This window comes from Ahaetulla prasina, chromosome 3 (genome assembly GCF_028640845.1).
Source record: "Ahaetulla prasina isolate Xishuangbanna chromosome 3, ASM2864084v1, whole genome shotgun sequence".
NCBI lineage: Eukaryota > Metazoa > Chordata > Lepidosauria > Squamata > Colubridae > Ahaetulla > Ahaetulla prasina.
The window spans coordinates 179459276-179480034 of NC_080541.1; the positions used below are offsets into that span (position 1 = coordinate 179459276).

The window sequence follows — 20759 nt, forward strand, 5'->3', positions numbered from 1 at the left end:
GCAGGCTGTCCAAACAGAGGCATGTTTTTCTCCCTTAGGCTTTCTCCTCTTGGAAAGCACCTGACTTTCTGCTTAGAGGGATAGTAAAGAAGAGGTTTTTTTGGGGGGGGGGTTGGTTTTTTTAACATCAGGAACTGCCAAGAGCGCGAAGCTCCAAAGTCCAATGTCAGATTTGGGCGGCAACCGTTTGGTCTTTAAAATGGCCGCCCAACAAGCCCCTTCGCCGAAGCGCCAAGGAAATTTATGTCCAACTTCCCGGTGGTTGCGGGAGCACAAAACTCCACTATCCGACTCTCAGTGCCTTCGGGAGCGCTTGATTCCACTGAAGGTCCTGGATCACCTGCCAATCAACGGGACTTGAAAGAGCTTTGATAACAGGAACTCTGCAGGCCCCTGAGAGGCCCCTGTCAAAAACGGCTAGAGCCGAATCTCCAACCTGTGGGGACTGTAGATCTATGCAGATAAGGTGATGTTTTCCAACTCACAAATCCAGAATCCAAAATCCAGGAAACAACAGAAAGATTGATTCTGTTGAAGCTATAAGGGGCGTGCATAAGAGCACAAAAGTGTCTACCTTCCTGTCCTATTGTTCCCTTCATTATAGTACTATATGCATACTTTTACTTATACGTTTACTTATATATACTTTTTCTTTCATGATGGGTTATTGTTTATGTTGATGATTGTATATTACTGTTGTGACCAAAAAAAAAAAAAGACAGGGTGTATTTATCCAGGGAGCATCAGGATAGTTTAAAGCTTTTTTTTTTTTTTACATTCTCATATTGGTCAGCAGGAGGAAGCACTGAGTGCCTCATTGTATTCCCTTGGTGTTCTCAGCATTCTGAGATCTGGAAAAGTGAAAGGAGTAAATTTCAAAATGTGTTACTGGGGTTGAGAAATGAAAACGGATACCGTGTGAAAGTGTTCTACAGGTAGTTCTCAACGTATGACCACAACTGAGCCCCAAATTTCTGTTGTTAAGTGAGACATTTATAAAGTGAGTTTTGCCTCATTTTAGGATCTTTCTTGCCACAGTTTATTAAGCGAATCACTGCAGTTTATTTATTTATTTATTTATTTATTTATTTATTTATTTATTTATTTGACTTTTATACCGCCCTTCTCCCGAAGGACTCAGGGCGGTGTACAGGCAAAATAAAAACAGATAGTACAATATACAATTTAAAATGCAATTAAAAAACTTATTTTAAAATTGGCCTGAAAAGTATACAATGAACTAAAAACCCCATTTAAAATTAGTTAATAAGAATTTAAAATTTAATAAAATTCAATTTAAGCCAGCCCCGCGCGAATAAAAAGATATGTCTTCAGTTCGCGACGGAATGTCCGAAGGTCAGGTATTTGGCGTAAACCCGGGGAAAGTTCGTTCCAAAGTGTGGGAGCCCCCACAGAGAAGGACCTGTTGATAAGTGAGTAATCCGGTTATTAAGTGAATCTGGCTTCCCCCATTGATTAGTTGTCAAAAGGTTGCAAAGGGTGATTATGTGATGTTGGAACACAACAATAGTCATAAGTATGAATCCGTTGCCAAGCATCTGAATTTTGATCATGGGGATGTCGCAAGGGTTGTAACTGTGAAAAATGGCCATAAGTCACTTTTTTCAGTGCTGTTGTAACTTTGAACAGTCACTAAACGGACTGTTGTAAGTCAAAGTCTACCTGTATTTGTATGGGACACGGTGGCTTAGTGGGTAAGACGCTGAGCTTGTCAATCGAAAGGTCAGCAGTTCAGCGGTTCGAATCCCTAGTACCGCGTAACGGGGTGAGCTCCTGTTACTTGTCCCAGCTTCTGCCAACCTAGCAGTTCGAAAGCACATAAAAAATGCAAGTAGAAAAATAGGGACCACCTTTGGTGGGAAGGTAACAGCGTTCCGTGCGCCTTTGGTGTTGAGTCGTGCCAGCCACATGACCATGGAGACGTCTTCGGACAGCGCTGGCTCTTCGGCTTTGAAACGGAGATGAGCGCCACCCCCTAGAGTCAGGAATGACTAGCACGTATGTGCAAGGGGAACCTTTACTTTTACAGCCACTAAGACTTCTTTCTTGTGGCTGAGTCTAAAGGCCTCCCAGTCTTTCATCCTACAATCAATTCTATCAGTATAATATTTGCTGAGTTCTGATGATTCTTATCCTGCCAGAAGCTTGATGCCAGCAAATGGTGTCATCCTTATTTACTGTATATGGCAGGAGTTTCAAACTCGATTTCATTGAAGGACACATCAGGATTGTGTTTGACCTCAGGGGCCGGATGGGTGTGGTCAGGATGGGCATGGCCAGCCCAACATCACTTGTGTCGGGGGTGCCTGTGGAGGCCCAAGTGCTCTGCTAGCATAAACTGAGCTCTGGAGGGCTGCAGAGCTCTGTTTTTGCCGGCAGAGGGTTGCAGGAAGCCATCACAGTCGAAAATGGAACTTGTGGCAGTGCCTCTGCCAGCACTGTTTTTGCTGGCAGAGGCACTGCGGGCCAGTCCTTCACTGTTTCCAGGGCAGCCCCACTGGCCAGATCTAAGCACCCCGTAGGCCAGATCTAGCCCACAGGACTTGAGTCCTGGTGTACAGGATACATTAAAAATGAGGATTGGTGGATACTCCCAAACTTGTTTTTCTCTCTTCTCCTAACATGTATCATCAGATTATAGGAAAACCTCCTGCTGGGGCCAGAAGAGATGGATGTACCAGCAGGTTTAGGCGTCTGTCAAAAGTGTCTTTGGTTTTGCACAAGGGTCACACATATCTGCATTTAAAGACAAAACGTGTCGTATCCCACTCCTCCGCTGACGGCCGGGTCGGGGAAGTCCGTATCAAGCGTGCCTCTGCAGCTCTGCCAAAGTCCTATTAGAGTTCTCAAGGCAGGCAGGAGACCAGGAAGTGACTTCAGCAATCCAAGTTAGACTTTGCCTGACTCAGAGAATGCCAGAAATCAGATCCTTTATATAGGCCACGGGGTGTGGCTCCATGACTCAGCACTTATCCAGGCCTGCCCCTCCCTTCCTTTTGCTGACGTCGCCTCTCAACTCTCCGGAAGCGAGGATCTCTCCAGCCTCCAGCTGTTGGCAATCCTAGCTCATGACTGGCCTCACATTCTTCAGGCTCACATGCTGTGGGGGAGGGATTTAATTGCTCTGTTTGCCTGGGCATGGTGCCAGGACTGGGGGCTGAAGGCATGCCAGGACATTCTTCCGAACTATCAGCGTCCTGCAGGAGATAAGAGGGGCCCGGCTGCGGCAGGGGGAGCGGGCGAGACACAACAAAACGCTTCCACAAAACCAGATCAAATTTTGGTTAAATCCATCACTCTAGCCATTTATTAAATCAGCCACTGCTCCTTGGAACTGATTGTAAGATTCTTGTTAGAAACAGGCTAAGCTGTGCTTCAGGGGTGAAATCCAGCAGATTCTGACAGGTTCTGGAGAACCGGTAGTGGAAATTTTGAACAGTTGGGCGAACCGGTAGCAGAAATTTTGAGTAGTTTGGAGAACCGGCAAATGCCACCTCTGGCTGGCCCCAGAGTGGGGAGGGAATGGAGATTTTGCAGTATCCTTCCCTCAGGAGTGGGGTGGGAATGGAGATTTTGCAGTATCCTTCCCTCAGGAGTGGGGAGGGAATGGAGATTTTGCAATATCCTTCCCTCAGGAGTGGAGTGGGAATGGGGATTTTGCAGTATCCTTTCCCTGGAGTGGGGAGGGAATGGAGATTTTGCAGTATCCTTCCCTCAGGAGTGGGGAGGGAATGGGGATTTTGCAGTATCCTTCCCCTGGAGTGGGGAGGGAATGGGGATTTTGCAGTAGCCTTCCCTCAGGAGTGGGGTGGGAATGGAGATTTTGCAGTAGCCGTCCCCTGCCACACCCACCAAGCCACGCCCACAGAACCAGTAGTAAAAAAAATTTGGATTTCACCACTGCTGTGCTTGGTAGCTGCTCAAGTAACAGCTGAGTTGCTCCATGAAGCAGAAGAATGGAGTTGCTTCTCTCTCTCCCACTCTCAAAACAGCCCATTACCATTATTAGTCAATTTCTGTTTGGACTGATTCAGGACATCTTGGTGATGTACAGAATTAGGACCTTCTTGCCACCTAATCCTCTGCATCTCCAGTAACCTTAACTCACACATATATTTTACTTTGCTCTAAATTGCGTCTGGTGGGAGACACCTGTGTAAGTAGGATGATCTTTCTCATCTTCAATCCCAATTAACCTTGAGAAACAGATGCTCCTCAACTTCGAGGTGGCCTATTGCCACCAGTAACCAACTGAGATTAAACGATTGAAAAGCAAGGAGGCTTAATAAGATAATCAGAAACCCCCCTGGAATTAGATGTAGACCTAACTGAATGAATGCTGCACATTTGCTGGCTTTGAAGGAATCCACCTGCCATCAACTCTTTAGGGTCCCCTGTCTATCAGAAAGGATATAAAGTCTTCTTAATTGGTGTCTTGTTTTAATATTCTTTAATTGTTGTCTCATGTTATGTGGCTATGTTAATTTTTTTTATTTGAAATACTTATTTTTTAAAACAAGACATAACAAACACTAACATAAAACATATACTCCTTCTTTACATCAGCTTCATATCAGTAATCCTCTATTATTTACATTTTCCCCTCTAGTTTTCTTTAATTATCCTTATCTTTTTGTCCCATTATCCCTTATTTCTCTCTCTATATATATATGTTAATTTTTATACCACTTTAGAATAAAACCTTAAGTTGTTGTGTCTTGTCCGCTCTCACCGCAGCCGGGGTCTGCTTATCTGCTCCCGAACATGGAGGAATGTATGCCTCCCGGCCCCAGTTCTGGCTCCATGCCCAGACAAGCTGCAGAGGAGGGGGCACCTCCCGGTCCCAGCCCTGGCTCCATGCCCAAGCAGGCTGCAGAGGAGGGAGAATCCCCCGGCCCCAGCCCTGGCTCCATGCCCAGGCAAACGGAGCAGCTAGACCCCTCCCCCTCCTCCACAGCATGTGAGCCTGAGGAAAGTTTACTTCCAACAACAGCTGATTGGAGTGACCCTCGCATCAGAAGATTGGATAGGCGGAGGCAACAGAAGGAAGGGAGGGGCAGGCCTTAATGAGTGCTGAGTCATGGAGCCACACCCCATGGCCTATATAAAGGATCTGCTTTCTGGCAGTCTCTGAGTCAGGCAAAGTCGAACTTATCTTGCTGAAGTCACTTACTGGTCTCCTGCCTGCTCTGAGGACTTTGCTAGGACTTTGGGCAGAGCTGCAGAGGCAAGCCTGATTCGGATTTCCCTGACCCGGCCATCAGCGGAGGAGTGGGACACGACATAAGTACTTCTACTGTTGTGGAATACAGCATGACCCAGTCATCACTGAAAAGATATAAAACGTATCCTCGCACCTGTTATTTTTCACATAACAAGGGTTGGATAACTCTGGGAAAAATTATTGGCTCATACGTCAATCCTCCTAACTGCAGGATAAGCATGCACTAATAACAGTTTTTATTTGACGCATCCCAATGTCATTGCCTACATCTCATATTCAGCCCGCAGTTAAGAAAGCTTAAAGCTGTGCTTAACTGTTTCAGTTTCATAGTGTTCTCCTTCAGGGGACACAATTTTTGCCATCAGTTTATCATGACCTGGCATGCTTAATTGACAATGTACTCGTAAGAATAGCTAGAGGCCAAGCCATATGGTGCTTTATAACTTAGGCTAATAGTTTGAGCTCAACAGCAATCGATAAAGGCTCTGCAAGACAGGTGCAATATGCTCACAATGATTTATGGTTGTCAGCCAATGAGCCACTGCTGGTGTAATGGTTAACCATAAATCAGGGAACTCCCACACCAGTCCAAGGATCAGAACAAAGGAGTTCAGGGAGAAATTCAATTGAACGGCATCTTAACCCCACAACTCATCTTAACATGAGGACTCAAACCCCACTGCCTCAAGAAAAGTGCCCATCATAGCAAGATGGTTTTATGCACAAAAAGGGGGAAATTCAACATTACCCACAATGGAGGAATGGTTGGTGAAAAGGCTGGAACTTGCTAAAATGGCTAAATTGACCTCTTTGACCAGAGACAAAACAATATGTTGACGGGAAACCCCTTATAGATTTTTTTTGCCTGAATTAGAAAACTATGAACTTATGATTTATGGTTTTGATGATTAAGCAGGATGGATTATAGAAAGAAATGAGTGTATGGTAATCGTAGACTAAAAGGGAAATTTATAATTGTACTTATAACTGCTATAAAGAAGCTACTTCTTTGTATTGTTCTTCTTTTCTATTTTTCTTCTACTTTTCCCTTTTTGAACTTTCAGCTGTCTCTCTGACTTTTTTCTTTTCCTTTTCTTACTTTTGTCAGTTTGTGTAAATTTTTACCTTCTTTTTAAGCCATGATGCTCTCCAGTAGCTCTGATAGGTTCAGCACATAAGGAGATGGATGATTTATCTGTGCAGACAAGAGACCAAAGGGCAGGGTGTGACTCCTGCGTCATGCAGCACTGAAACTTCAATGCCTATTATTTGCCCTCTGGCTCTCTGAATACTTCCCTTTATTTTGTGTATTAATGTTCCTTTGAACAGAGGGCCAAAGTCTGAACTTGAAACCATGTTCCAGGCACAGACACAACTCTTTCTGTGGTCTTTTTTCTGATTCTGTGCTTAGCAGAGGGAAATCCTGTGTTCGTTCTATCAAACTACCTGTTACCACAACAATTCAGAAGGTAAGCTGCTTTATTAAATCCTACTTCATTCCCCTCTTGATGGAATAATAGCACTGATTTCTCAAGTTCACTTGTTCATAAGTAGAGCCAAACCCAGCCTCAAAGAATGTTGATCTTTTCAATAACTTTTAATGGATCTTGGCTAATCTTACTTAAGCCAGGTTGCTTAGATTAATAATTGGAAGGAGAAACCACCTGGGAATTCCAGGTCTATTGACCAGATTAGGATTTTTTTTTTAAAGAATTTTAAAAGTCCTACAAGAGTGCTCTACATAACGCAGAGAAGAAAGCCAACAAGTCAACTGGAAGTTATCTTTATCTTATAATAATTTTATTCTTTACAATAATTTAAGAAGGGTGAAAGGTCTCAAGTAGAAAGGAAAAATGTAATAATATTGAGGGCCATGAAAAGAGATGCACCAGTACTAGGAAGCATGTACAAGGAAGAAAGCTTTAAAATTATTTGCATATAAAACAAATTCTTTGGTGGGTTTTTTCCCCCTGTTTGAGGGAATGACTATCTTGTGATTTTTAGCTTGGTAGGAATAGCAGGTTTTGCACACAGGAAGTCCTGGAATCAGTCTCTGGAATCTCCAATTAAAATCCAGGCTGTATGCCCTAAAGTTTGGGAACATGAAACCTGCTACCAGTCAGATTAATGATCAGGGCAAATGAATTGACCGTGCTACCAAATTTCTGCAAAAGTGCTATTCTTTAGAGTTATGATTAAATTTAAGTTAAGGTCTGGCTATTTAGAATGTTGAGAAGAAATATAATGCTTGAATCACAATAGCAGAAATTATTTCTAAAATGCAGGTCTTGAATATTTATTTATTAATCCAATTTATATGGCTTTCCATCTCTGCTAGAAACTCTGGCTGGTGAACAAGACTGTAAAATCTGAATTCAGAATGGAAGATCGCTTCAGCTATAGGAATGGTGCTTACTGGGAGTAAGTCTATATATTTAAATCTTTTTCAAATCATTTTTATTAGTTTGTCATATAGCATACAAAGAAAATACAAAAGTAAATAGTTGGGGAAATAGGGAAGGGAAAAGGAAAAGTGAAGAAAAGGGGGAAAAGAAAAAAAAGGCATTGACTTCTAGCTCTCTTTGGTCCAGTAGAACAAGGCAATAACATCAAACCTCAACTTTTTACTTTTACATAATTTTATTAAGTAGCCATTTCTATCTAATCTATCTAATCAGTAAAACCCAAAATCAAAGTTTCATTTTTTTCCCACCTCAAGCACAAAGTCCAGAAATGGTTTCCAAGTAGAAATAAAAGCATTTGTATCTTTTTCCTTGATCAAAACAGTCAGTTTAGTCACCTATGCTAACTTCATCAATTGTGGGGATCAAGGTAACCTTCCATTTCTGTGATAAAGAAGTCTTGTTTCCATCAACATATATAACATCAAAGTTCTGAATTTTTTTTCCAGGTCTTTTTTCATTAAACCCAAAAGAAAAGTCTTTGTTTTCCTCTTTATATTCACTTTAAAAATTTTCTATTTTAAAATATAAATCCTACTCCGATATTTCTTTGCTTTATCACATAAAAACCATAAATGATAAAAAGTCCCTTCTTTACATTTACAGTTCCAACCTTCATTTGAAATACTCTTATATACTCTTGGCAACTTATCTGGAGTTAAATACCAGCGATATATCATTTTATAGAAATTTTCTTTTAAGTTATAGTTTAATATAAATTTTAAACATTTATTCCTATATATTTCAATCTTACAGAGAATTTGCCATAGCAAACTAGTCTCTAGTCTAGACGCAGATTCTAGAAAGTCTTTGTCAAAAGTCTTTATCAAAAAGATTTGGATTCTAGACATTTTAAGTGAAATTTAGCTCCCACTGCATCTCAAAGAGCAGATCATTTCATTTTGTCCAGAATCATGAATTTTTATTATTGGAACTTACTAAAATTCCTGATTCAGTAGTAACAGAGAGTGGGGGATGGGAGGGAGAGGAATAACTGAGATATAAGGAAATATAAGTGAATAGCAGACCTTTTTTAAAAAATTAAATCCATGTGCCTTGTTTTCTTTTCTCCACAGTGACTCTGGAACAGATTTCAACAGAGCCAACAGCATGTCCAGGCCAAGTGGCAAAGCCATTTACCGTAAGAATAGCCTGCTTTCCTCTTTCCAGATCATTTAAATGGAATCATATCCTAGGGGCCTAAAATAACTTTTGTTTTTATCAGAGGCGCAAAAATGCAGTTGTAGCTACCATCTGCACATTGTCTACTTTCTTATGTAGGAGTATAATTCTTTTATGTCAAGAAATAGCCTAGAGGGAACCAGATGATGAAGATGATTGATGGTGGTGGTGGTGGTGGTGATTGTCACCCTGTCAACCAGATGTTTAGACTGGATCTGATGTTTTTATCCACCTATCAAGTCCTTCCCTAGGACCTAGGATAGGCAGATATTGTTTGATTATTAAAGGATGTAAGCTGTTCCAAGGAAAGCTGCTTTTTGCAATTGACTACATATGATTTGTCAATACTGATGGTGTTCATGTCTTGCCCCAGATGTTTTGGAATTGGACCCAATGCTTCTATTACTATCTTTGCTTTCTTTTGCCACTGTTGTTCCACTTCTGTTTGCATATATCTTTGTCATGATTTTCTCCAGTTCTTTCTCTTCTATTCTGCTGTCTCCAGGTACTGCAACTTCCACTATCCAGATGGGTTTCCCCCACATTTTTATGAACCATTGTTAAGTTTGGATATTATGTGGCAGGTACTTGTCTGCTTGAATTCTAAACTCACAGAGCACTTCTTCATTTTATACTACTTTATCTATTTTGTGGTCCCACCAGTTCTTGCTTGTAGGCAAATGGTATTTCTTGCAGCTATTCCAGTGCTTCATTGCTGCTACTTAATCATGGCATTGTTTGTAGTCAGTCTATGTGATCTTCTTGCAGCAGCTAACTAGGTGGCTCACTATTTCTTCAGCTTCTTTACAGAAGCAGCATTTGCTGTCTGTTGCTGTCTTCACAATTCGGCCTTTAGATGTTTATCTTCTTAAGGTCAGGTCTTGTGCAGCCAGAATTAGTCCCTCTGTCTCTTTCTAAAACTTTCTTGCTCTTAGCCATTGTCAGGTCTTGCTGTTATCTGCTTTGTCTGCTTTTTAAATAATACTTTGCCTTGCCATGTCTCTTTTCTATTCTTTATTTGGTATTTTTTGTAGACCAGTTTTATCTATCTAGTACTCGGTAACCCTCCATTGTATCATTGCTTCAGTGCATCATCTTCACTGTCCATCAGATATTCCTCCAATGCTCTTTTTATTTCTTCAACCCTCTGATACCATCTGGACAATATTCCATGCCTACTTATGCTCCTTGGTAAATAAAGTCTGTCAACGTTGCTTCATGGATGAAGGGCATGATTCATTGTCATTATTTTTCTGGCGTGGCTATCCCAGACTTTTCGTTCTGCTTGAGTCCAGTCTGCTATTCCAGCTGTGTATCTAATGACTTGCCCAGGTGTTTTTTTTTAATTTATTATAATTATTGATTTGCTACCCAACTACCAAATCTGATTCTGGATGGTTTACAAATTGTTGAAAACATTTAAAAATAAGGAAAGATAAAAAAAATAAAACAACACAAAAAGGAAGAAATGTGGCAGAGAAAGCAAACTGAAATAGGGACAAAACAATGGAAAGAAAGGGATGCCAATCCTCATCAAAGGTCTGGGAAAATAGGCCTTTGAAACACCAGTATTGGGGGGGGCATTTGAATCTCTCAGGGAAACCTCCCTCCACAGCAGAGGGGGGTTTCAGCAGGTTCTGAGCAGTTCTGGAGAACCGGTAGCGTAAATTTTGAGTAGTTCGAAGAACCTATAGTAAAAATTCTGACTGGCCCCACCCCCATCTATTGTCTGCCTCCTGAGTCCCAACTGATCGGGAGGAAATGGGGATTTTGCAGTAACCTTCTCTTGGAGTGGGGTGGGAATAGAGATTTTACAATATCCTTCCCATGCCACGCCCACCAAGCCACGCCCACCAAGCCATGCCATGCTCACCAAGCCACACCCACAGAACCGGTAGTAAAAAAAATGTGAAACCCACCACTGCTCCACAGAGCAGATGCTGCACCAGAGAAGCTGTGCTTCTGTGCTCCCAATAGATGGCATTGTTTAATCAAAGATACCCAAAGCATGCCAACCTAGTCAAATCAGAGCTGCCAGTAAAATAATATGGGAGAAAGGCAATCCCTCAAGTAACCAGGCCCTGTGCCATGTACTTTCTCACTCTGTATGGGAGAGAGGAATATCAGCTGACTCATAGGCATTAAATAGTTTAGAGAAGTAGAGGCTTCCCCTCCTTCTGTTATCTTCTCTGATGTAAAAAGAAACAACCCCCTCCCCTTATTAATTCCCTCTAATTGGCACATAAAGCACTCCTGGACAAACCAAGGTCAGTGGAGCCAACTCCTGCCCTCCCCTGCCTTCCAGGACATAAACTTTCTCTGAGGTTTTGGGTTATCATTTCTGTGGTACCCACTACAAACTGTGACCTGATTGCCCTCCTAATGAATACTTAAAGCAAAAACTGGAGTTGAATTCTACCTTTTTTCCCCTCACAGGTCAAAGGAAAGAGTACAGTAGCACTATAATGAAGGCTGAGTATGACTTCCGGCATCGGGTGGAGGTAGGAAAAACCTTTGGAAGCCCAGAAAGGTCCCTGCCATTCTTCTCAGTTGCAGAAGATGGGTGCACTTAGCAGTTATGCTCTAAGTCAGGGGTGTCAAACTTAAGGCCCAGGGACCAGATCTGGCCCATGGGGTGCTTAGATCTGGGCCGCGGGGCCGCCCTGGAAACAGTGAAGAACTGCTGGCAGAAGGAAGCGTCACAACCAAAAACAGAGCTCAGGAGCCTGTTTTCTCTGGGAGAGGGCTTGGGCCACCAGAGGTGGCCTCGACACGAGTGACGTTGAGCTGGCCACACCCACCCTGGCCACACCCACTCTGCCCCACTGCCCCAAGGTCAAACACAACCCTGATGCGGCCCTCAATGAAATTGAGTTTAACACTCCTGCTCTACATAAACTTCATCCATTGCTCAATTAAAGAATTTTGGATCCTTTTGTGTTGATCTTCCTGAAGAGGAGATTACTTAGCCATTGGTTCAAAACGCTCTGATTCTGGACTTCCTGCATTGCACACAGAGTTAAATATGATGCTTGAAAAGATTTTGTCTTATTCCATAATCCTGTGTTTCCCATGCAGGACGACTTTTTCTTTGCCAGTTCTCTGGTCCTAACCTCAAATTCAAGTGATTTTTCAGAATGGGGAAGAACAGAAACTCAGCCTTAAATAACATCCTTAACTTTTACATTTTTAATTTACCATTCATTCATAAATTAGTAAGTTTTCAACCTTCATTATACAGGTAGTCTTCAACTTACAACCCCAATTGAGACAGAAAGTTCTGTTGCTAAATGAGGCAGCTGTTAAGTGAGATGGGGCCTATTTTATGACCTGTTAGGCCACAGTCATTAAGCAAATCACAATGGTTGTTAAGTAAATCATGAGGTTATTAAGTGAATCCATCTTTCCCCATTGACTTTGCCTGTTGGGTGTTGTGACCCAAGCCCAAGTAGGTAGTAGGAAACTCAGTCCGTGAAAAAACAATAATTTTATTTGAACATCTGAGAATTACTTCATTCTCAGCATAGTTCAACTCAAATTAAAGCAAATTCCTCCCAACGCAAATTCCTCCCAACTTAAATTCCTCAGTTATCTTGCAAACCTTGGTCCAATTAGGCAAACTGCCAAAGGCCTTTCTTGGCAAACGTTCACAAGTCACAAAAATAAAGGCAAGACGTAGATGAAGCAGAAGACGAAGCTACCAATGTTGTTTTCTGGCAAAGCTCAAATGCCGGTGCTGGTCTGTTTTAAGCCTTATGGGAGGGGCCAATCATCTCTTGGCCCTACTCCCGAGTTGTCCTTTTTGCTTGAGCTGCTCTTGCCTTCTGGCAGCTCTTCTCATGTGTGCATTAGGAACAGGCTCCTCCTGTTCCTCTGCCTCACTACTATCAGTTTCTGGAGGCTCTGGAGTCCGCACCTCACTCTCTGATGGCCCTGGCCTCACCTCAGCCTCATTGATGTCCGACTCTGTTGCCAGCACCACAGGCTGCTGGCAGACCACAACATTGGAAGTCCCCTGGGAATGTTGTGAATGGTGATCATGTGACCCCAGGACACTGTAACTGTCAGCTTTATTTCGTTGGGGGTGTTCCTTGGAACCCTGACATTAACTTTTGTAAATACATGGTGATCACCAAGCAGCCAAATTTTGATCATGTGATTGCAGGGACACTGCGATGACCATAAGTGTGAAAATTGACTCTCGTCACTTTTTGAGTCCTATCGTAACTTCACTTACTAAACAAATAGTTAGAAGTGAAGACTACCTGTATACTGAGAGGTTGCCTTCCAACATCCAGATGAAAATAAATTAGGGCAAAGCCTATTATGGCTGTATTCACACAACATGCTTAATTTGACGACTGAACTATTCTATTTTCTTTGAATAATGCACTGAATCCCAAACTAACCAAACAGCCTTGGTTTTCACACCATGCTATTCAATCCCACCCACCCTCATTTGAGTTTCATGTTGAATGAATGCAGCTACATGTAATTAGCCTGGCTAAGCATGTTGCATACATACGGCCACAGGTGAGAACTCATTTCTTCTGGTACACATTTGTCTGAATATCTGCAAGAGACTGGGGCCTCTTCTTCTGATAGAAAGTTATTCCGAATTTCAGCATTAGAAGCCTATATCTTTTGAGTGATTAATATTTAACTGATTGATCACCTGAATTTTAATCAGATAAATTTAGAAGTGTTTTCCTGTAGATGAAATATTAATTTCCCTACCTTTAATGTTTAATCTTTTTTCATTCTTTCTTACAGTAATATAACAACTTTAAATTACTTGTAAATATTAAACGATTATGTAATCAATGATTGTCTACATAGTTTAATGAGTTATGCTTTGTTTCTGTTGAACAAAATTCCCACCATAAATTAATCATTTGAAAAATGTTGCTGTTTATTATACCGAACCAACTGAAGTTAATAGCATATGCTCTATATGCAGCAGTACTTCCTAGTGTCTCTTATACACTGATCCTTTTACAACAGTTACATGTACACTTAGATTATGCACTAAACAACCAAAGTCCATATTTGATCCACAGCATCTTTTGACTTGTACTATTGATGGCAAAGAAATCAACAATGTAGAGAATTGTATTGAGCGGCTCAAAATGATGGATGCCCAAAGCCATGTGTGGGGCCAAGACATGCTTTTGCAGATCAAGGAGAACAAATTGTTGCTGACGGACATAGAGGCTGAGGTAAACAGAGCTTCTGTATACTTTATTTCACATCCAATTTGCATTGCCATATTTTCTTACAAGCTGGGATGGGTACCTGGGACAACTGAGATTAAATATCTGAACGGTAGCCATGATACTGCTACTAAATAAGACATTTAAAATGCCAAGGAATGGCAAAGAACTACTGTATACTCAAGTTCCTCATGGATTTTTGGCATAAAAAGTTGTGTCCTTTTCTTTGGACCTGGAAGGCGGCGACATGGTCCTTTCTGTTACATCCTGTGTGTTTGGGTTTTTTGCCTGCAGGAAGAGCTGGACTGCTATCCCTTGGAAGATATCCAGGATTGTGTTGCCATCCTTAACCGTTGTATTTACAACTCCATCTTGGCTATTTCTGTGAAAGAATTCAACCAGCACAAAACTAGTATCTTGCTCTTTCAATGCGAGCAGATTGGGGTAAATACAGCATCTCTTTAATTTGGAGGGGACAGATTTGAAGATGGCCTAGAGACAAACTGCAGGTTCCTCTGATATCCATAATCACATGTAATATATCTGAAATTGACATCTTTGCTTAAAATATAGCAGTCCCAACAAATCTCATTTGTATCTATGCCACTAGGAGAATTAGGAAATTGTTCTCCTCTGGCAGCAAGACACTGATTGTCAGATTTTAATAAACATGTGAGGAACCTTCTGTAGTCCAAATCCTTCTGCATACTGTCTTCCTAGTGTTTAACATAAGGTGAATAGCAAAAAGAAATTAGTTCCTTATTATCTTATGAAATAATTTGCTCTGGGATGAGTCCTACATCCCACATAAATATCAAAAGGTTAGCCAAAGGAAATATTCTGCAGTGCTTCTATTGTCATAGGATAGTACAGAATAACAGAATAATAGAGTTGGAAGAGACCTTGGAGGTCTTCTAGTCCAAGGGTCTCCAACCTTGGCAACTTTGCTGGCTGAGGAATTCTGGGAGTTGAAGTCCACAAGTCTTAAAGTTGCCAAGGTTGGAGACCCCTGTTCTAGTCCAACCCTCTGCTCATTTCTGTGAAAGAAATGGTATAGGAAAACATTCAAATGGTTGTCCAATCTATTCTTAAAAACTTCCAGTGTTGGAGCACCCACAACTTCTGAAGGCAAGTTGTTCCACTGGTTAATTGTTCTGTCAGGAAATCTATCCTTAGTTCCAGGTTGCTTTTCTCCTTGATTACTTTCCACCCATTGTTTCTTGTCCTGCTTTCAGGTGCTTTGGAGAATAGGTTGACCTCTTCTTTGTGGCAGCCTTTTTAGTTATTGGAGCACTGCTATCATGCCACCTTTAGTCATTTCTTTCATTAACCTAGACATAACCAATTCTAGCAAACCTTTCTTTATATGTTTTAGCCTCCAGTTCCCTAATCATCTTTGTTGCTCTTCTTTGTATGTTTTCTAGAGTCTCAGCATCTTTTTTACAGTCATAGTGGTGGAGAACAATTTATATCAGACAATAACAGTAGCCATTCCAGTTTAAAGTTGGAAGGTCTGAATCTAGAGAAACCTGAAAACTGCTTCTTCTTTCTTTTAGGCTGACTTGTTGAAAACCAAAATACAGAAAGCTATTGAGGAATGGAGAACTGAATGTCAGAATCATGATATGCTCAGGTAACAGAAAAGTTGGACATCTGCAATATTAAGTTTCAATTGCAAATGCTTTATTGGTTACCTCAAGACATGATGATTGATGGTGATGTAGGTTTATTATTATAATTTAGAATGAACTTAGAGAACGTGTTGAATCGGCAAAACAGAGCACCTCACGTTGGTAACACCACACTAATTCCTCATGATTCTCCTTGGGACATGGACCCACGCTACACGGAATTCAATGGTAACTGTATAATTCCTTTTTGCTGGAATGTTGCTTACCAGTGGAAGACATGCATGCTAAATAAAGTAAAAAGATGGAGGGAGGGAGTGTCTATTGTCTTAATATACAGCACATGGAAATATGACCAAAGGAGAGAATTAGATTATTTATATGGAATAGGTGTATAATAGGCTTGAATTATTCTTGGACTGTTTCCAATTTTGGATGCGCTGGATGGTGAATACAGTAGAACTGGAGTCTAGTGCAGGGGTCTCCAACCTTGGTCCCTTTAAGACTTGTGGACTTCAACTCCCAGAGTTTCTCAGCCAGCTTTGCTGGCTGAGGGACTCTGGGAGTTGAAGTCCACAAGTCTTAAAGGGACCAAGGCAGGGGTGGGTTCTAATTTTTTTTACTACCGGTTCTGTGGGCATGGCTTATTTTGTGGACGTGACTTGATGGTCATGTGACAGTGGGTGTGGCTTGATGGTCATGTGACTGGGTAGGCATGACCAACTCAATGTCTCTCATGTCAAGGGGTACCTCGCCTGGCCCCTCCCCTCCCAGCCATTCCTTGTCACACCCAGCCTCAACGTATCTATAGTTCTGCAAAAATGTTGTTCACCTTTTTTCAGCTTTATTATCTGCATACCCCTACATACACCTGGAGATCAGGGGTCTCCAAACTTGGCCACTTTAAGACTTGTGGACCAACTCCCAGAATTCCTCAGCCAGCTTTTTTAAAGTCTTAAAGTGGCCAAGGTTAGATACCTCTGCTATAGATGCACTTTCATGGACCACTGGAAGGAGGAAATGCTTTGCCCAAGAGTGTGAAAATCCCCATTTCCTCCCCACCCCACTAATCTGTTCTGGGAAGGAATTAAACTCCCCCCTCTTCATTTCCCAAATAAAATATCCCAGATAATTAAGGAATAATCAAGCTGCTAGCAAGGAACCTGCCTGGAATTCCATATTCCTGCCAGCTGCATAAAGGAAACTTTGTAAGCAGAAAACAGCTACCAGTGCTTAGAGATCATAAGAGTACAAATGTGCCTACCGTTCCTGTCCTATTGTTTCCTTTCATTATATCCAATTAATATAGTTATTACATACTCATACTCATATATATGCTTATATATTGTATAGTTATTTCATACTTATGCTTATATATACTGTGTGACAAAATTAATTAATTAATTAATTAATTAATCATAGAAAGTGGAAGCCGGAAGTTCGGCTCCATTTACAAGCAGGCAGAAAACTCATTCAAGACAGGATAATTCACAATGGAAATCGCTCAAAATCACCTTTTTAGAAACACAAAGCCCTTGTTGCACAAACCCCAAAACTTCAAAAACATTGAACCATGTAAGAATTCCTCTTCTTATCCAATTTGTTGTTCAGCTGACCCAGAAAGGAGCTTCTAGCCGCTCTGTCAATTTAAAGCGACAGCGTGTTTTTTTCCCCCCCTTCTTCTTTGCCAAGCGATCTCCTGGCTGAGAAGCGAGCCAATCTGTTGGGAGGCTTCTTGGCTTCTCAATTTAAAGGGACGGTGTCTTGGTTTTTTTCCCCCCCCTCTTCTTCAACAAGTGAGTCTTGATTTTTTCCTTCTAGCCAATCAGCTGGAGTCGGGAGACAGCAATAGATTGGGGGTGGGGCCAGGCAGAATTTTTACTACCGGTTCTCCGAACTACTCAAAATGTTTACTACCGGTTCTTGTGAACTGGGGAGAACCGGTAGCAACCCACTACTGGACCAAGGTTGGAGACCCCTGGTTTAGTGCTTCAAGTTTAGAAACTCTTGCTCAACAATGGCCCGTTTGCTTGTAGTTTTCTTCAATATTCTATCTTAACTCCCGCTGCTTTTCAATATATGCATGGAATTATTGGGATAAATGTTCTGAAAAGATCAGATTTAGTGTCACCAGTAAACTGATAGCTTCCGGTAATGTGTTTCCTTAAAAAAAAATCAGGGAAGCTGTTGAAATCCATTGTCAGTTATGGGTTAGACAATCAGATTCAAGCTTAATGCAGAAAAAGATGGTTCTATTCAGTCAAAAAGCAAGTCAGGGAATGGAAATTTAGATAAAAACATTCCAGAGTGCAATCTGGGTATGTTTCTAGATTGAGCCTAGGATCTAGAAGCCAAGATTTAGTAGCAGCGGCTAAGAATGGATTTTCACAGCTTCTAATATAAGACATTCAGGGTTAAGTGATATACATTCATTATGTGATAACAGCTATCTCTTTTACCCCTTGGTATCCTTTTTGAGAAGCAACTGGGTTACTCACATTTGGGGCAAGGGAATTGAAATGGAAAGTCAGCTAGCTGGGGCATTATTGATAAGTTGTAGACACATTGATTATTGAACATTGTAGAAGCTGAACGGCAATTTGACCAGCAGCAGAAGTATGAAACACATCAAGAAGATCCTAAACTCTCCCCGATGTCACAGGATAAATATATAGAAATTGTAAGTACTCCATCCTTTCTTGGATACCATCTCTCTGCTGGCCCACACTAAAGCATATTTCCCTGTTATGTCTCCAGAGGGTAGGAACTGGAGAGCAGGATATTGTTATCTAAACAGGTAGGGCAAGAAAACCACATAGTTTGGATCGGGGTGAAATCCAAAAATTTTCTCTACCAGTTCTGGGCATGGCTTGGTGGGCGTGGCTGGGGAAGGATATTGCAAAATCTCCATTCCTATCCCACTCCAGGGGAAGGATACTGCAAAATCTCCATTCCCTTCCCTCCTGGGGGAAAGATATTGCAAAATCTCCATTCCTATCCCACTCTGCAGCCAGCCAGAGGTGGTATTTGCCAGTTCTCCGAACTACTCAAAATTTCCACTACTGGTTCCCCAGAACCTGTTAGAACCTGCTGGATTTCACCCCAGGTTTGAACAGTGTATAAGAGAAGATATTTCCCAATTTATTTGGGATTGGAAATACCCAACTCCTTAGGTTAACCATATTGTCTGGAGAGTATGTGAATTTTAGTTCAACCCCAATTAGAAATCTCCTGTTTGAGTATAGGAACCATTGTTGTTGGTACAAAGTCTGAATTTGAATATTTTAATGAACAGAGATTGTAATCATGAAGCACTACTTCTAAGAAAGTGTTACAAGATATTCTAGAAATTGTCTGGAAAGATAGTAACAAACTATGGTAAAGGAAAACATTTAGCTAGAAGCCAGGATTGCAAGCCAGAATAAGAGATACTTTGATCTGGAGATCAATAACATGTAAATGAGAGAAGATGTCTCTGTACAGCTAATTAATTTCACTTCTTAATTAGTGTTTTTTCCCAGCTCTAGACAAGGAACCAAATGAAGTAAATTAGACTATCATAAAATTGAAAGTATGACCTAAATGCTAAATCTCTGAATCAGGGGCAGGTTTCAAAACCCGTCACTACCGGTTCGCTCGTGGGCTTGCACATGCACATGACACTTCTGCTCATGCGCAACACTTCTGTGCATGCACAAAAACATCCGGGCAGGTGGGTGGAGCCTCCCACCACTGCCACTATTGGGTCGTCCAATCCGGAGTGAACCAGTACCAACCCACCACTGCTCTGAATGGCAGGAAAAATGTAGACTGTTAGTGGTTTTCCCAAAAAAGTTTTCAATAATACAGTATTGGAATTGGATTCTTGTTCCTCTGTTGTGAGCAGGAGATCCTGAACCATGTTCTGGATGATATAGAATCATTTGCAAGAAAACTACAGAAGAATGGCACCCTGAGTGACAAGAAGAAAAAGAAAAAGAAAAAAGGAAAGGAAAGTGATAACAATCAAGGTAACACCGCCAAAGCAGCAGCCAGTAAATTTCTAAATTTCCATGATCTCATAGAAAATAAAGGCGGGCGGGGGAATAAACTGATTCTAATCCAAACTTTCTTTGCCTTAAGAAACAGTCTCTTGTCAGAGTATTCTGAACAAGAGAAAAATGATACAGAGGAACAAGCAATATGAGACATGCTAAAAACTCTTTACTCTGAAGTTCATAGTGGGCATTGGACATTTGAATAGGATATGCATTTAGTCGGGAACAGTTCTACTGCCAATCATTTTTACTGAATTACCTAACTCCTAGGACATTACAATCCTAGAAATTCAGTTCCTTCCTTAATCATAGATTTTGCCTCATTCATTCATCCATTCATTCCAAAGGTGCTTTTTCAAGAGGCAACTGGACTTTCTTGTTTTGTCTTTTGAAGATGTTTTGCTTCTCATCCAAGAAGCTTCTTCAGCTCTGACTGAATAGTGGGGAATGGAAGGATTTATATTCCTTGCAGACAGCTAGTCATCTGCATCCTTTTAGAGGGTCATTGAAGCATTTGGATAAAAAGGATGCAAATGAGCAGCTATCTCCAAGGACTATAAATCCTTCCATTCCCCATCATTCAGTCAGAGCTGAAGAAGCTTCTTGGATGAAAAGTGAAACATCTTCAAAGATAAAACAAAAAAGTCCAGTTGCCTCCTGAAAAAGCACCTTTGGGACAACCATGACCTAAATGACTGAGAATCTCTACAAACATTCATTCATTCACTCACTCACTCATGGCTTTGATTTTCTACCACAATCTCAAACTCTTTTGCCTGGTAAATCCTAGTCATCTCGCATTAGAGAAGGTTTAACTTAAGAGCCAACAAAGATGTGTGTTTGCCTACAATGAAATTCATGTCCCCTATTATCATCAGTTCTCTCTATTTATATCCTTTTAGAGCTATATGCAGACTGTTTGGTTTTTCAATTTCTTGAATATTATTATATAATCCTTGATCACTTTTTTTAGGTATCCCATCATCATTTAA

General features: G+C 41.2%; 1 protein-coding gene across 1 annotated transcript in view; it reads left to right on the top strand.

The window, feature by feature from the left end:
• Window positions 1-6592: 6592 nt before the first annotated feature.
• Window positions 6593-20759, top strand: part of EPS8L3 (EPS8 like 3) — a 33036-nt gene continuing 18869 nt past the window's right edge. The window contains exons 1-10 of the mRNA XM_058178076.1: window positions 6593-6714; window positions 7584-7666; window positions 8784-8848; window positions 11326-11390; window positions 13950-14108; window positions 14397-14546; window positions 15659-15735; window positions 15846-15961; window positions 18316-18410; window positions 19617-19740. Coding sequence (XP_058034059.1) covers window positions 7626-7666; window positions 8784-8848; window positions 11326-11390; window positions 13950-14108; window positions 14397-14546; window positions 15659-15735; window positions 15846-15961; window positions 18316-18410; window positions 19617-19740 — 892 coding nt within the window. The 5' untranslated portion in view covers window positions 6593-6714; window positions 7584-7625. The remainder of the gene's footprint in view (window positions 6715-7583; window positions 7667-8783; window positions 8849-11325; window positions 11391-13949; window positions 14109-14396; window positions 14547-15658; window positions 15736-15845; window positions 15962-18315; window positions 18411-19616; window positions 19741-20759) is intronic.